General features: G+C 32.6%; 1 protein-coding gene across 1 annotated transcript; it reads left to right on the forward strand.

The window, feature by feature from the left end:
• Positions 1 to 11,590: 11,590 nt before the first annotated feature.
• Positions 11,591 to 17,209, forward strand: LOC109815124 (casein kinase 1-like protein HD16). Its single transcript, XM_020379735.3, has 16 exons — positions 11,591 to 12,167; positions 12,678 to 12,791; positions 12,901 to 12,974; positions 13,085 to 13,154; positions 13,234 to 13,289; positions 13,825 to 13,896; positions 14,056 to 14,150; positions 14,277 to 14,343; positions 14,461 to 14,590; positions 14,687 to 14,905; positions 15,034 to 15,161; positions 15,287 to 15,461; positions 15,543 to 15,633; positions 16,172 to 16,329; positions 16,493 to 16,681; positions 16,762 to 17,209. The coding sequence occupies exons 1-16, from the start codon at positions 11,853 to 11,855 to the stop codon at positions 16,819 to 16,821; spliced, it is 2,013 nt and encodes a 670-aa protein (XP_020235324.1). The 5' UTR covers positions 11,591 to 11,852; the 3' UTR covers positions 16,822 to 17,209.
• Positions 17,210 to 17,742: the final 533 nt, after the last annotated feature.

The raw sequence follows: 17,742 nt of genomic DNA on the forward strand, positions 1-17,742 counted from the left end.
AATAACAAGGGAGTGAGAAACATCTCACTCAGTTGTAGATGAAGAAATAAAAGTTAAATAGCACACACACATATAATCATTATCATATATAATTATTTATCATGCAATGATGTCATAGACTCAACTCATAAATATATGCATGTGGCGCCATACGGAAGTTCACATATCATCATTGGTGACCCTAAGGCACACCTAGTTAGCATATCGTGGGTGACTCAAAGGTACACCTTGTTAGTCGTGGGTATGCGGCCTCAGCGGCACACCTGGAGTATATATGCATATGATGCATGTCATACAATCATAAACTTAACATTTAACATGTTACAGAATTTCCTATAATATACCATATCATAAGCATAATTCATACTTATATTATATTTTATTAATCCAATAGTCCAAAGGTCCAATAATTCAATAGCCCCATAGTCCAAAGGTTCAATAGTCCAATAGTCCATTGTCCAACAGTCCAACAGTTCAACAGTCCAAAGGTCATTAAGTCAAGGGTCCAATAGTTCAAAGGTCTTTAGGGATCATATAATTTATATTTCCTGGTATAATTATATCCTTAAGTAAAATAGGAAGCTTAATGAAAATAAGGAGGCTCGGTCTTCCATTTAGATAATAAAGTCTAAATTTATAAGTTAATAGGAGACTTAGTCTTCCATTCAATGAATATTTTAGAATAGTAAAAGTGAAGTTATCCATTAATTATAATTATTAATTACCGCAACAAGAAAATCAAGTAGTACAAACAAAACACAGTAATAATATATATTCAAATAATCAAACAACAGACAAGGGATCGGGAGCCAATCCAACAAACAGACTATTTAACAATTATTTCTACACCCCCAAGCAAGGTTTCCCACTCCCCCCTTACCTGGATAAGTAGGAGTTGGAACTAGCGCAATATCTCTCTAAAACTTGGGCAGAATCTCCTCTTCTCTTTCCTTAAAAAGGAATCGGAATTAGGGCAGAATCTCTTCCTCTTTCTCCTTAAACAAGGCACTGGAGCAGAACCTCCTTTTCTTTCTCCTTCTCTCTCTTACTTTCTCTCTCTATTTCTCTAGAATTTCCTTCTCTCTAGAATTCTAAATTTTCCAAAACCTTAGGCCCCTATTTATAGAAATTTTGAAGTTACTATGCACTATGCACTATTCATTAAAATAATAATATAATTACTATTCATGAATAGTAAAATACTATTCATCCAAATAATTTGAGTTTTGACGTAAGTGCTTACGTTTTTTTTTAAAATTACTATTCATATTAATAGTAAAATACTATTCATAAATACGTATACATAAATAGTAAAAATACGTATATGTAAATAGTAAAATACATATACATGAATAGTAAAATACGGGAATAAAATACTTATTCACATAATAAATAACTCTTTTCATTTGAATAAAATTTTGGGATATTACATTTTTCCCCTCCTTTAAGAAATTTCGTCCCCGAAATTTTCCTGAAATAGAAAAGGATAATCTTCACGCATCTTGCTTTCTAACTCCCAAGTAGCACTTTCTTCAAAATGTCCTCCCCAAACGACCTTAACCAAAGGAATTTCCTTTCCTCTTAGTTGTTTCACCCTCGTATCATCAATTCTTAAAGGAACTGTTTCATAGGTGAGATTATCTTTCAATTGAACATTGTCAGACTCGATGATATGGGAAGGATCATGGACATATTTTCTGAGTTGGGAAACATGAAAGACATTATGAAGATTTGAAAGAGGTGGGGGTAAGGCAATTTGATAGGCTACTTCACCAATTCTTTTAAGGATTTGATAAGGACCAATGAAACGTGGAGTAAGCTTACGCGATTTTAGTGCTCTGCCTACTCCTGTCCAAGGAGTAACTTTAAGGAATACATGATCACCTTCATTAAACTCAAGGTCCTTTCTCCTCTTATCACTGTAACTCTTTTGCCTACTCTGAGCTGCTCTCATTCTCTCCTGGATCATCTTAACTTGTTCAGTAGTTTGTTGAACTATCTCAGGTCCTAAGATAGCATTCTCTCCAGGTTCTACCCAACACAAAGGTGTTCTACATCTCCTACCATATAGAGCTTCATAGGGTGCCATCCCAATACTGGAATGGTAGCTATTGTTGTAGGTAAATTCTATCAAAGGTAGGAAACTATCCCAACTACCCCCATGTTCTAAGATGCAAGCTCTCAACAAGTCTTCCAAAGATTGAATAGTTCTTTCGGTTTGGCCATCTGTTTGGGGATGGTAGGCTGAACTCAATCTAAGCTTAGTGCCTAAAGCCTCATGTAAACTGTCCCAAAATCTAGAAGTAAACCTAGGATCTCTGTCAGAAACTATACTAGTAGGAACCCCATGTAATCTCACAATCTCACTTATGTACAACTTGGTTAGTCTCTCCAAAGAGTATCTAATGTTAATGGGAATAAAATGGGCAGACTTAGTCAATCTATCTACAATAACCCATATAACATCTAAGTTTTTCGTAGTTTTAGGTAATCCAACTATGAAATCCATAGAGATGCTATCCCATTTCCATACAGGCACATCCAAAGGTTGCATCAAACCTGAAGGTTTTTGGTGTTCTACCTTAGCTTTTTGACATACTAGGCAGGCATACACAAATTCCTCCACTTCCTTCTTCATCTTAGGCCACCAAAACATCTTCTTAAGGTCTTGGTACATCTTAGTGGCTCCAGGATGAATACTAAGGCTACTCCTATGTCCTTCTTCAAGAATTGTTCTCTTAAGTTCAGGCACACCAGGAATACACAACCTATCCCTAAATCTCAATACTCCATCTATTCCAATTCTAAATTCACTTTCCACACCTTGATTCAACTTCTCAGCTTGACTCAATAAGAAAGGATCTACCTTCTGACCTTTTCTAATTTCATCTATCAAGTTATTAGTCACCTTCAAGGTTCCCAACCTAATACTCTTAGAGGTTAGTTCACACCCTAAACTCATATCCCTAAATTCCTCAATCATGTGCAATTCCCTCATCATTAAAGAATAAATTCTCAAGGATTTCCTACTCAAAGCGTCAGCTACCACATTAGCTTTGCCTGGGTGATAGTTCAACTGAAAGTCATAATCCTTAAGAAACTCTAACCATCTTCTCTGTCTCATATTTAATTCCTTTTGGTCAAACAAGTACTTAAGGCTTTTATGATCACTAAACACCTCAAATCTAGATCCAAACAAGTAGTGTCTCCACAACTTAAGCACAAATACTATTGCAGCTAACTCAAGATCATGGGTAGGATAGTTTTGCTCATGGGTTTTAAGTTGTCTAGACGCATAGGCTACTACCCTTCTCTCCTGCATAAGTACTCCACCTAAACCTGATTTGGAAGCATCACAAAATACCTCAAAAGTCTTGCTAGGGTCAGGTAATACTAACACAGGGGCACTAGTTAGTCTTCTCTTAAGTTCTTGAAAACTCTCTTCACACTTAGAGTCCCACACAAAAGGTTGGTTTTTCCTAGTCAATTTGGTCAAAGGTAAAGCTAATTTAGAAAACCCTCTATAAATCTCCTATAATACCCAGCTAGTCCTAGAAAACTCCTAATCTCAAAAACTGACTTAGGTGTTTTCCATTCAAGAACCGCCTCTACCTTAGAAGGATCTACAGCTATTCCATCCTTGGATATCACATGCCCTAGAAAATTTACACTCTCCAACCAAAATTCACATTTTGCCAATTTAGCATACAACTGTTTCTCCTTAAGGGTTTGAAGAACGATCCTAAGGTGCTCAGCATGCTCCTCCCTATTCTTAGAATACACTAGAATATCATCTATGAAGACCACTACAAATCTATCCAAGTAAGGGTGAAAGATCCTATTCATGTAGTCCATGAAAACACTAGGTGCATTAGTCACACCAAAAGGCATCACTAAATACTCATAGTGCCCATAGCGGGTCCTAAAAGCAGTCTTTGGGATATCCTCGGATTTCACTCGGATTTGGTGATAACCTGATCTCAAATCTATCTTACTAAACACACAAGCCCCAACTAGCTGGTCCATAAGGTCATCTATTCTAGGCAATGGATACTTATTCTTAATGGTTACCTTATTCAATTGTCTATAATCTATGCACAATCTCATGCTCCCATCTTTCTTCTTGACCAATAGAACAGGCGCTCCCCAAGGTGAAACATTAGGCCTAATGAATTGTTTCTCTTGTAGTTCCTCTATCTGTTTCTTAAGCTCAACTAACTCTTTAGGAGACATCCTATAGGGTACTATAGATATGGGTGCGGTACCTGGCACTAAGTCTATACTGAACTCAATCTCTCTCTCAGGTGGTAAACTAGACACATCCTTAGGAAATACTTCTGGAAATTCTCTCACTAAGGGAATCTCATCTAGCTTATTCTCAGTCTCAACTGTTAATGAAGATAAGATCATGTATACCCTTTCATTTTCCTTTAAACAAGTTTTAATGTTAGAAGCACTAAGAAATTCCGTACTCTTACATTCACAAAATGAAATGGATTTATCAAAGCAATTTAAAAGAACATGGTGAGAAGATAGCCAATCCATACCAAGGATTACATCTAATTGACTAAGAGGCAGACAGATTAAGTCAACTAGAAACTGTTTATCAGAAATTGTCAAAGGGCATTTTAAACACACTAGGGATGTAGTTACAGAACCATTAGTAGGGGTTTCAACAACTAAATCAAAATTTAACAAAGACACAGGCAATTTCAGTTTTTGGACACAAGAGATGGAAATAAAGGAATGAGTTGCACCAGAATCAAATAGTACAACAAAAGGAGTCTCAGCTATGAAACAAGTACCTTGTATCAAATTTTCTGACTGAGCAGCTTCAACACCACTAAGAGCAAATACTCTTCCTACAGTCTTTGGTCGTTCGGTTTGCGATCCTGATCCAACGACACGTGTTCTTGGTGGTTCAGAACATTGAGTGCTAATATGTCCTTTACCACTACAGTTGAAACAGGTAATCTCGTTGTCACGACATTCTGACTTGTTATGACCAACACGTCCACACTTCCCACATCTCCCTGAAAAAGTAGATCCTCCAACACTTCCAGTAGTATTTACAGTGGTTCCTCTAGTAAAGGAATTACTTCTATTATTAATAGTCATATTCCCTTGAAATCTTGTAGGGTTGGAATAAGGCTTACTTCTACTAGAAGTATTAGAATTCACTGTACGAGCAGGGCCTCCAGCTCCTTTATAGAAAGCAGCACGAGCACGGTTGTCACGATCATAAATACTGCACTTATTGACCAGAGTGGGAAAATGATATATCTCCTGATAATTGATTGCTGTTTTCACTTCAGGACGCAGACCATTTACAAACTTTATGCATTTGGCCCTTTCCCCACCTTCACCATGATAGTGTGTACAGTAGCGGACCAAAGCATCAAACTTTGCAGCATATACCTCTACTGTATCGTTTCCTTGTTTTAGTTCAAGAAATTCCATTTCCTTCCTACTCCTTACATCATCTGAAAAATATTTTTCAAGAAAGACCCTCTTGAAGTTCTCCCAATTCAAATGTACGCCTCCATCAATTATCCTCCGAAGTGCTCCTTCCCACCAAAAGTAAGCATCAGCTGTCAGCATGAAGGTGGCTAGCTTCACTCTCTCTGTAAGGGGACAATCCATAACATTAAAGATTTTCTCGATCTCTGATAACCAATTCATGGCAGCATCTGGGTCATAACCTCCTTTGAAAGTGGGTGGATTATTCCTCTGAAATTGCTCCAACCAGTTAGGAGCAACTCCATTCATATTATTGTTGTTCATAGCTTGGGCTAATGCTTGGAGAGCATCAGCAATCGCACGATCATTTCTACCAGCCATATTCTAAAGAAATAATACAATTAATAGACATAGGCAAGCATCATATCAACATAATAGATCTCACAATCAATTCATTTATCAATAAATATAGTAGACACATAACTCACGGCCGATAAAATCGACCTGCTCTGATACCACTAAATGTGACACCCTCTACCCCAACATTATTAATAAACCTAAACTATATTTATAAAAGATTTTCATAGAATGATATAAAACAATAAGTATCATAAGGTAGAAGATGCACATTCATAATTCATACACATAAATATTAAACTCAAGAAGTTATTATAAAACAAAGATTATAAATTAATCCCAGTAAAGGTGGCAGTGCCTCCTAGTTAGGAATCAATTTATAATTTATTAAATTACACAAGAAAAGAAAATATTTTTAGAACAAGAAAGACATAAGAGAAATCCTAGCTAAACCCGATGTCACATCCTATCAGAGCATGCCCCAATAAGCCTTTAGGCCTCATCACCAACATCCTCATGATGATGATTACCTGCAACATAAATTTAAACATATACAAAAAAAATAACAAGGGAGTGAGAAACATCTCACTCAGTTGTAGATGAAGAAATAAAAGTTAAATAGCACACACACATATAATCATTATCATATATAATTATTTATCATGCAATGATGTCATAGACTCAACTCATAAATATATGCATGTGGCGCCATACGGAAGTTCACATATCATCATTGGTGACCCTAAGGCACACCTAGTTAGCATATCGTGGGTGACTCAAAGGTACACCTTGTTAGTCGTGGGTATGCGGCCTCAGCGGCACACCTGGAGTATATATGCATATGATGCATGTCATACAATCATAAACTTAACATTTAACATGTTACAGAATTTCCTATAATATACCATATCATAAGCATAATTCATACTTATATTATATTTTATTAATCCAATAGTCCAAAGGTCCAATAATTCAATAGCCCCATAGTCCAAAGGTTCAATAGTCCAATAGTCCATTGTCCAACAGTCCAACAGTTCAACAGTCCAAAGGTCATTAAGTCAAGGGTCCAATAGTTCAAAGATCTTTAGGGATCATATAATTTATATTTCCTGGTATAATTATATCCTTAAGTAAAATAGGAAGCTTAATGAAAATAAGGAGGCTCGGCCTTCCATTTAGATAATAAAGTCTAAATTTATAAGTTAATAGGAGACTTAGTCTTCCATTCAATGAATATTTTAGAATAGTAAAAGTGAAGTTATCCATTAATTATAATTATTAATTACCGCAACAAGAAAATCAAGTAGTACAAACAAAACACAGTAATAATATATATTCAAATAATCAAACAACAGACAAGGGATCGGGAGCCAATCCAACAAACAGACTATTTAACAATTATTTCTACACCCCCAAGCAAGGTTTCCCACTCCCCCCTTACCTGGATAAGTAGGAGTTGGAACTAGCGCAATATCTCTCTAAAACTTGGGCAGAATCTCCTCTTCTCTTTCCTTAAAAAGGAATCGGAATTAGGGCAGAATCTCTTCCTCTTTCTCCTTAAACAAGGCACTGGAGCAGAACCTCCTTTTCTTTCTCCTTCTCTCTCTTACTTTCTCTCTCTATTTCTCTAGAATTTCCTTCTCTCTAGAATTCTAAATTTTCCAAAACCTTAGGCCCCTATTTATAGAAATTTTGAAGTTACTATGCACTATGCACTATTCATTAAAATAATAATATAATTACTATTCATGAATAGTAAAATACTATTCATCCAAATAATTTGAGTTTTGACGTAAGTGCTTACGTTTTTTTTTAAAATTACTATTCATATGAATAGTAAAATACTATTCATAAATACGTATACATAAATAGTAAAAATACGTATATGTAAATAGTAAAATACATATACATGAATAGTAAAATACGGGAATAAAATACTTATTCACATAATAAATAACTCTTTTCATTTGAATAAAATTTTGGGATATTACAGTTGTTGTGTTGTTAAGCTGTGATTGTGTTGTATGTTGACCTTGTTGAGGATGACGATAGTATTGTTATGTTGTAAGTTGAAATGAATTTTTTATATGTATAATATGTATATATGTTGTTTGTCTCAAGTGTCAAATGCGAAAATGATTATATAGTTGTTATGTTGAATATTAAATTATCATGAGTTGTTTATTGTTTCTAGCTTACCCTTGCATGTCTCCATGTGGTTTGGACTGCGATGATCATACGTGATATGGGAGAAGGGCAGGGATAGGCTGAGAAGTAGCTGTTAGAGGCCACAGGAGGTGCCTGAAGATGGATATATTTTTTTTTTGTAGGGTACCTTATAGTAGCAGATTTTCTTGTATATAACTAGTTGTTTGTTGCTTGATTAGCAACTTGTGTTGTAAATATTTATTATACTATTTTAGTATATTTTTGAGTAGTATGTAGTGTTGTTTCGTAGTGTGACGGCCACGGCGGGTCATTACATGGTTCCTTAAATTTTTTTTTTTAAAAAATAAGAAAAAAAGTGGTTGAACTGGTTTGACCCACCGGTTCACCGGTTGAACCGAAAAATTGACCGGTTCAATCCGGTTTAAAACGGGTTAATTGCATAATCGATCAAACTTAAGATTCAAATCAGTTGGACCACTAGTTCCCGGTCCAACCGGTTCGACTGGCCGGTTCGATCCGAGTTTTAAATCACTGTATAAAATGAGTTGAGTGGTTTAAATTATTGTCTTATTATCTATGTAAGGATTGATGAGAAAATATGATTAATTGTTTTATATATACATTATTTGTGTGTGTCTACTTAACCTTATTCTACATCGATAATGAGAATGAAATATGTTCTCACTCCTTATTTTCTTTTTGTGGATGTTTTATATGTATTTATTGGAGACTTCATTTTTTTAGGAGTCTAGTTGATGGAAGAGAAAGCTCTGATACATGTTATATTGAGATTATTGAGAATATGTCTTTTATGTTTTATGCACCAGAAAATTCAATTTATTTTATTCAAACTTATTTATGCAATTTATGTGATATTGAGATTATTGAGAATATGTCTTTTATGTTTTATGCACCAGAAAATTCAATTTATTTTATTCAAACTTATTTATGCAATTTTTGTAATAGTTTACTTTGTTTGAATATTTGAATTTAAAAGCGTGATACATTTTATCTTTATTCAGAATTATTTAATATAATATTAATTTCATAAAATTATATTTTATTGATTGTTGTTAGTTGTCCTCACATTTTCAAATAAAAATAATAATAAAAAAATATTATCATCTAAAAGTAAGTTTTTCTTAGGATTTTAAATCATTAATCCATAAAATTGTGATTTTTTAGCATTAAACTGTATATTTTTAAATCAACCATTCAATCTTGATTGAAAATATATTTATTATGTTAACTTAGTACAAAAGAAGACACTCCACGATTTCTTAGTATCTCCCTTTAAATTAAAGAGGTTGTGAGTTGTTATTGTATTTCAATAATAATTTTAAGTATAAAACTTTCATAAGACTTTTTTATAATCTTTATTAATTTTTATTATGCAGTTTTTATAAAAAGTTAAAATTGTTAAAAATTATATATATAGATTATTTAAGATATTAATTAGGAGTGGTCACGTGTAAGTTTTGATTGTATTTGCACTATTTTTTTTTCATATCTAATTTAGTTAAATATAATAGAAACAATTTAAATTGATTTTTTTTTATAAAAAAAATTATGAACCAAACTAAATCAAACCGACTATAATTGGATTTATTTGGATTAAATAATCAAGTTTATCATTTAAAGATAAAAAAAAAAATCTAAAGTTACAGAATTAAAATCCAAAGTGAAATACACATAATCTCTATTCCTAACAAATTGAGACGGTTAAATGTATAAAATTATAGAACTATGTGTACATTATAAAATATTGATTAAAGTATTATAATATTAAAAAGGTTTGAATATATTTGTAGTCATTATAAAATGAATGAATATATTTTGATTTTGATAAAATGTATACAAAATTATAGAACTGTGTGTACATTATAAAATATTGGTTGAAGTATTATAATATTAAAAAGGTTTGAATATATTTATACTCATTATAAAATGAATGAATATATTTGGTTTTGATATATGTAATATATATATATATGTATATATATATATATATTATTTTAAAATTATTATTTTTGGTTTTTAATAATTATTTTAAAATAGATAAATGATAATTATTTTAAAAATTCATACAATTTTTTAGAGGTGTTAAACAATATGATATTACTAACAATTATAAGTAATATTTAGATGGTCATTTAACATTTTAACCTATTAATAAACAAGAAGTAATTAAAAATAATTATATAAAAATTAAAGACTATAAATAATAGTTATAATTTTATAACAAATAAATAAATTATCGAGACCAAAATCAAAATTTATTAATTCTTTAAAAATCAAAAATACACTTAACCATTTTAAAAATGAATAAAAAGTTTGACTCACTTTTTTATTCAAATTCTAAAACATTTTTTTATTGGTAAATTATAAAATTTATAAAAAACTTAAAAATACATAATAATTAATTAGTTGAATTATTTTTTCAATATCAAAATCTAAAATTCGATATAGACTTATTAGATTTATAATTTTTTTAATCTGATCGGAAACGATCCAAATTTTATAATTTGGATCGTTATTTATTTTATTTTATTATTATATATTTTTGAATTCTTTTATGATCATAAATTGTTGATTTTTTAATCAACAAATATATGTCTATTTTTTTTAAAGTGTATCTTTCTATTTTATGGGCGTTAAACCCTAAAAAAAATATTTTTTTATTTATTATTATATACAGTAAAATAGTTTAGGCAATATGTAAGAAGATTAATTTATTTTAAAAAAATAAAAAACAATAGAAGTTATTATAAAGAAAACAAAGATAGTTTTATTTAGTGAAAGAACGGTAATTGTTTGATTAGAATAACAAATAAAAATAAAAATATTTTAAAGAAAGATACGTTCATATATACATAAATTAAAGATAAACGAGCCTTAAAAAAAGTGAAAATAAAAAAAATGTTATCTCTTTATATATAATATTATAGATATATTATTATTATTATTATTACTGCCTAATAGAAAAAAGACATCTGTGCTTTTGTAAAAAATATAAAATAAATTAGTATTTTTTCTAAAAATAGATAATTATTATTTTTAAAGATGTAGTTATTCTTTTATATATTTTTCTATTTTATCTTTAAGTATAATTTAGTGAAAAGATATAAAATGAAACATAAGAATATAATTGTTGTTTTAAAAATAATTTAATTTTTTTTTATATATTATCTTTGATTAAGATAATGCCGCGTGAATTGATATACAATCTAACTTGAAATGCTGCCATTTAACAACAGGTCAGAAAAATATATTTCCACACTCTTTTGAATTCACTTTTACTTTGACTAAAATTTATCTCAAATTAATTTCTTTTTATAAGTCTTATTTTTCATTTAGTTAGTCATCTCCCTTGTTTAATATCCTAATAATTTTTAATCATCAATAAAATTTATTTAACGAGTTAATTCATAATTTAATATTTTTAATAAAGTTAAATCAATAATAATACGTGTATATTATCAGAACTTGTTCAACCAATGGGGTCAAATTATAGGTAAAAGGTTGACATGACAATTATAATTTTTCTAAATGAAATTAAATAAAATTTAAAATATATTAATTTATATACTTTCGTTTTCACGTTGGACCGCGTAAGGCTCTTCTTGCCTCCCGCGACACTTTCCCTTTCCCGGTTAATCTTCTATCGAGTTTGCTCAGACATCAAACCCTAACCCTAATACTCACCCCTCAATTTAAACATCGAGTTCCACTGTACCAGTGATCTATTTCGAACTTCTTTTTCATTTTCAAAATTCACCATCGCAAAATGGTTTCAGATATGAATCGGTAGAGCATATGACGAAGGAAGTTATCGGAATTGCGAATCGATTGCATGGGTTTAGAGAATGCCGGAGCTTCGTAGCGGAGTGCGACGCGGCCGCGGCCGTGGCCAGAAAGAATCGGAGCCGGCAAAGAAGAGCGTGAAGGCTCGTGCTGCTGCGGCTCCAAGGGGGAGACCGAGGACTAGATTGGCGGCGAAGGAATTGGAGCGTGTGGAGCCGTTGATACCGATCCCGATATCTGAGCCGTTGAAACCGATTCGGATACCGGAGCCGGTGAAGGAAGAGAATAAGAAAGGAGGTGCGGGCGTGATGGCAAGTGGTGGGGTGAGTGCTAACAAGGGTGACGATGATGCCAACGCTCCACCTTTTCCAGATAGGGTATGTGATTGTGATTCCGTGTTTTTGTTTTGTTTAGTAAGTGCACTTTTGTATCTGAAAGTTGCAGCTGATTTGATCCTGAAAAGTGAAAAGTCTGCGTATGTATGTAATGTTTGGTCTCCGATTTGTCAACCTCGTAACGACTTGGTCTTTCTTCTGTCAGCTCGATCAAATTCGGGGCTAAATTTGTTACAAATGTTCATATATTCGAGGAATATATCATAGGACTACGTTGGTGCAGATGAATCGTTTTGTCATGGGATTAATTAATATAGGGACTAAATTGTACACATACAAATTTTCACGAAACAAATTAACACATTTTTTTTTTTGTCTTTTAGGATGAAATTGTTTGTTTACTCCTTTTTGTTTTATGTAATTTTTTTTATACGATATTAGTGGTCACCAAGATGGGTGTCTTTTGCAGTTTTTGGTGTATTGTTGTTGCTTGTTCATTGAATTATTTATTTTGATAAAATTCTGAACTTGAATTTGTTTTCAATGCCAAAGGTTCAAGTGGGTGGATCACCAATGTACAAGGTAGAGAGGAAGCTGGGTAAAGGTGGATTTGGTCAGGTTTTTGTTGGCCGTAGGGAGCGTGTGACAGGTGCTGGAGCTATGGAGGCAAGTTTCTCTTATTACATCCGGGCTTTATGTGTTAATGTGTTGAATGGTTTAATACTTTTGCCACAATTTGGCTTTAAGTTGATTTCTATCTAACATAATATCTCAGGTGGCTCTGAAATTTGAACATAGAAACAGTAAGGGCTGTACCTATGGCCCTCCTTACGAGTGGCAAGTATACAAGTAGGTACTTTCTTACTTTTATATTATTTTACTTGTTTATTCAAATTTATTTATCATGATTTGTGACAACTATGTATAGTTAATGTTTGACTTTTATGTTATGTCAAAAGCACTCTTGGGGGTAGTTACGGAATACCTAAAGTACACTATAAAGGAAGACAAGGAGAATATTATGTGATGGTATGATCTATTCTACACAGCAGCCATTGCACTATATCATTGCCAACTTAACAATTCATCTATTTTCCTTTATGTGCAGGTTATGGACATACTTGGTCCCAGTTTGTGGGATCTCTGGAATTCCTCAAGCCAGACGTGAGTATAAGTGTGATTGTATCTATCTTGGCCTTAATGTTTTTTTATAGGGTTTATGCCATGTGTATTAAAACAAAGGTTGTAATATACTGATTTTATTTGTTTTGGGGCTTTCTTGTGTGAGGTTCACATTGAAACAAGGTGACTGAATTCAAATTCATTCTCTTCTGAGTACTTAGTTTAGTGAATATTGTATAAAGAAACGCAAAACAATGTGAGTCATAAATGGTTGTATTTGACTATATGTTCTGTTGTACTATTTTTTTTGGTTTAGTTCTTATGGTTTGATTTGCTGTATGCAAGAATTTTGTCTAAAGATGTATTCTTTTTTGCTTCAACCTAGTATTTATGCCATCAACTTCCACCTCTGTTACCTTAACCTTTTTGGTCTTTTTTGCTTCATTGAATTGTTTTTCCTTTATCTTTCGTCCACCCTTAGTTTGAATATATGCAATAGATCATGTTAGAATAAGTGATTTTCCCTTTTTCTGACCCTGACCTGTTAGTTTTGTTTTTTTTATTAATAAATGCCTAGGATGTCTGCTGAAATGGTCTCATGTATAGCGGTTGAGTCCTTATCAATACTCGAGAAGATGCACTCAAAAGGGTATGTTGTTAGTCAAAACATGTTTGTTTGAAACATTTCTTCATCTTCCTACTTAGTGACATTCAGAATGTCCGCAAATTGATTCCGTTTTAGTTATTTTAAATTCTAGGCAATAAACATGATCTCTTTCTTATTTTTTGTTACTGCTGTTCATTTTAGTTATGTACACGGTGATGTAAAACCAGAGAACTTTTTACTTGGTCAACCAGCTACGGCGCAAGAGAAGAAACTGTTTCTTGTTGATCTTGGATTAGGTTAGTTGATGTAGTTTAAAGTCTAAATTTGTTGACAGTGGATTGGGTTTGTTGATGTAATTCAAGTTTAAATGTGTATTTGAGGTTTCTTATGAATCCCTTCTTAAAATATGCTATGTTTCTCAGCAACAAAATGGAGAGACACCTCCAGTGGACTGCATGTTGAATATGATCAACGTCCTGATATGTTTAGGTTTTCTTTCCCCTATTTCCCCACTTTTTCCTTTCTTTTTTCCCTTGCAGTCCTCTTTTTTTAATGGTTTTTTTGCATATGGTTATCAATGTTAATGAGCCTTGTCTTTTTATGTAGAGGGACTGTTCGTTATGCTAGTGTTCATGCACATTTGGGGAGAACTGCTAGTAGAAGGGATGATCTTGAATCTCTTGCATACACACTCATCTTCCTTCATAAGGGTCGATTACCGTGGCAAGGTTATCAGGTACATGGATTTATTTTACATGCATACCAAGTATTTTGCTGTGCAAATTTATTCTTAAAATATTTTATTTCTATCTTACATTACCTTGTGTTTTAGGGTGATAGCAAATCCTTCCTTGTTTGCAAAAAGAAGATGGGAACATCTCCTGAGACGCTGTGCTGCTTGTGCCCTTCTCCTTTTAGGCAATTTCTTGAGATTGTAGTGAATATGAAATTTGATGAAGAACCTAATTATTCCAAGCTAATATCTTTGTTTGATGGTACGATTGGACCCAATCCTGCTTTGCGGCCAATTAATACTGATGGTGCCCAAAAGGTGATCGCTAAAATGTGGTTTTGTGGAGTTGTTTTTGTGGCTTATTTTTTATTTTTCCTTTTCTGGTTGGTCTTTGTATTTATCATAACTTCAGAAGTGTACATCTACTCAAAATCATAGTTTGGCAGGTTGGGCAAAAGCGGGGTAGATTGAATATTGAGGAAGATGATTCACAGCCAAAGAAGAAGGTTCGTCTAGGGGTTCCTGCTACACAGTGGATTTCAATATACAATGCAAGACTACCAATGAAACAAAGGTAGAAACACAGCAGTTTTCTCTTTTTAGTGGTTTCCTTCAATTCAGCAATAAAGTATACAAGGGTGAACTTGAGTATGTTATGCCCATGAGTTGCTTGTGACTTTTAAATTGGTTGCTTTCCAGGTATCATTACAATGTGTGTGATTCAAGATTAGAACAGCATGTCGAGAGAGGGATTGCAGATGGCCTTCTTATTAGTTGTGTGTCTTCTTGTGGCAATTTTTGGGCCCTTATTATGGATGCTGGAACTGGTTTTACAGCTCAAGTTTTCAAGTTGTCACCTTTTTTCTTGCACAAGGTGAAGTATGCTGCATGTCTTGCGGTTCCTTTAATCTAATTCTATCTGATTAAACTTATCCATGTGATTGTTTCTTTGCAGGAATGGATCATGGAGCAGTGGGATAAAAATTATTACATTACTTCTATTGCAGGGTCCAATACTGGCAGCTCTCTGGTGGTGATGTCAAAAGGTTTGATTTTTAAACGAGTCACTTTTTGCCAGCTTGTGATGAAATGGTTAATTGTTTTTATTACTTTTCATGGTTGATAAATCATGTTACCAATATCATTGGAAAGATTTTCAGGAGTTGCAATCTTTGTCCCACAGTATTATATTCACTATTGGGGTATAAATGGGTTTGGCTCCTTACTTTTGAGCTTTTATATCAGGCTTAGATGCAGTTTTGGTACCTTTACTTTCACATTATAAATAATTTCTGATATGTTATGTTTTCTCCACAGCTGTATTTAAGCCTTTATACACATCAGGTTATTCAGCATTTTCTAGAGTCTCATTATGTACCTGAAACAATTCCCACAAATATCTAAATGCTTTGTTGATAGTAGTGCAATTGAACGTGGTCCAATTAACTTGCATCATAAGTCATGTTTTGTTTGGTGTCAATTGTGCCCTTGCCGTTATTTTACCTTTTTAAAAGACCGCTGCATATAATGGTTCTGCAACTGTTACCTCTGGTTTTGTTGTGATTTATTATCTAATTTCTGTAGGTACCCAGTATACTCAACAATCCTACAAAGTAAGCGAATCTTTCCCCTTCAAATGGATAAACAAAAAATGGAGAGAAGGTTTTCATGTCACCTCAATGGCTACTGCTGGAAGTCGCTGGGGTGTTGTTATGTCTCGCAATGCTGGATTCAGTAAACAGGTTTGCTGTTAAATTGTATTCCTTCATGTGACATATTGGCATAAACAGTTTCTCTGCATTCTTTTGAGTGCAATTTCCTGCCTCTTCGGTATGTTTAGCAATGGTGGATATAAGCCTGTTACTAGACTTCCATCATGTTCTCATATTAACTTTCTAATTATAGGTGGTAGAACTTGATTTTCTCTATCCAAGTGAGGGCATCCATAAACGTTGGGATAAAGGTTTTAGGATTACAGCAACTGCAGCTACATCGGATCAATCTGCTCTAATATTAAGTATTCCAAGGCGCAAGCTCAGTGATGAAACTCAGGAAACTCTACGAACATCTCAATTTCCCAGCCAACATGTTAAGGTAATGGAGGATGAATGACTAGTTAATTTCTATAGTTAATTATGAAGATTGGTTCTCTTATTTTTTGTTCTTGTGTTCAGGACAAATGGTCAAAAAACCTTTACCTTGCCTGTTTGTGCTACGGGCGCACAGTATGCTGATTTCCATCACATGTTAAAGCATTTTATTGACAACCGGATTATGAATCGTCAACTGCCCAATCACACAAGATCTTCTAGAAACTAATTGTGCCAGCAGAGAACCATATTTTGTTGTGCTATGTAGATTATTATTCTGATATCTCCCCTTCTATTATGTGTTTTACTTTGGCTGGGGAATGCTGCAGAGTAATGAATGGCGTTTAGCTTCATATCATAAGTTCCTCCATAATGTGTATGCTGGTTATGTATTTATTATTTCTGCATGCCGCGAGCTTAATGCAGCTAATCAATCAAGTATTCATAAAGATGACTTGTTGCTTGAGTGTGATTTTTTTCATCGACAGTACTTGAATATTAAGATTCATAAAAGATTCCTTTAAATTATAAATTGGCATTGTCTCATGTAATTTTATTTCATCGAATTGATTCATTTAAAGTAAGGTTTCAACGATTTCATATTTAAATTAAGGATTCATGTAATTATATATATTTTTTGGAATCAAATAAAATCTCCAATCCATTTCTCAATTTTAACACTAGTGAAAATATTTAGATTTAATTGCAATTTTAATAATTTTAATTAAAATTATGGGTGACTTTGATTTTTCAGGTCTTTTATTCCTAGTTAAGTCTTGTATTTAAAGTTTATTTGCGATACGAAATAATTTTTAAATATAGAAGTAAATTAAATAGATATGATAAATTTTGATTTTATTATTTTTGAGATTGAAAATCAAAGAGAAAATTAAAATTATAATTTTTTTAATTAAAAAATGGTCTTTATCAATATACTATGGGTAGAATATTAAAAATAGTTTAATCAATTTAATTTGTGAAAGACAAAATTTAAAGGTTATAAGCAAAAAAAAAAAAAAAAAAAAAATACCAACAAATTTACATAGCTTACAAAAATTAAAATTT

This window comes from Cajanus cajan, chromosome 7 (assembly GCF_000230855.2).
Source record: "Cajanus cajan strain Asha chromosome 7, NIPB_CcT2T_4, whole genome shotgun sequence".
NCBI lineage: Eukaryota > Viridiplantae > Streptophyta > Magnoliopsida > Fabales > Fabaceae > Cajanus > Cajanus cajan.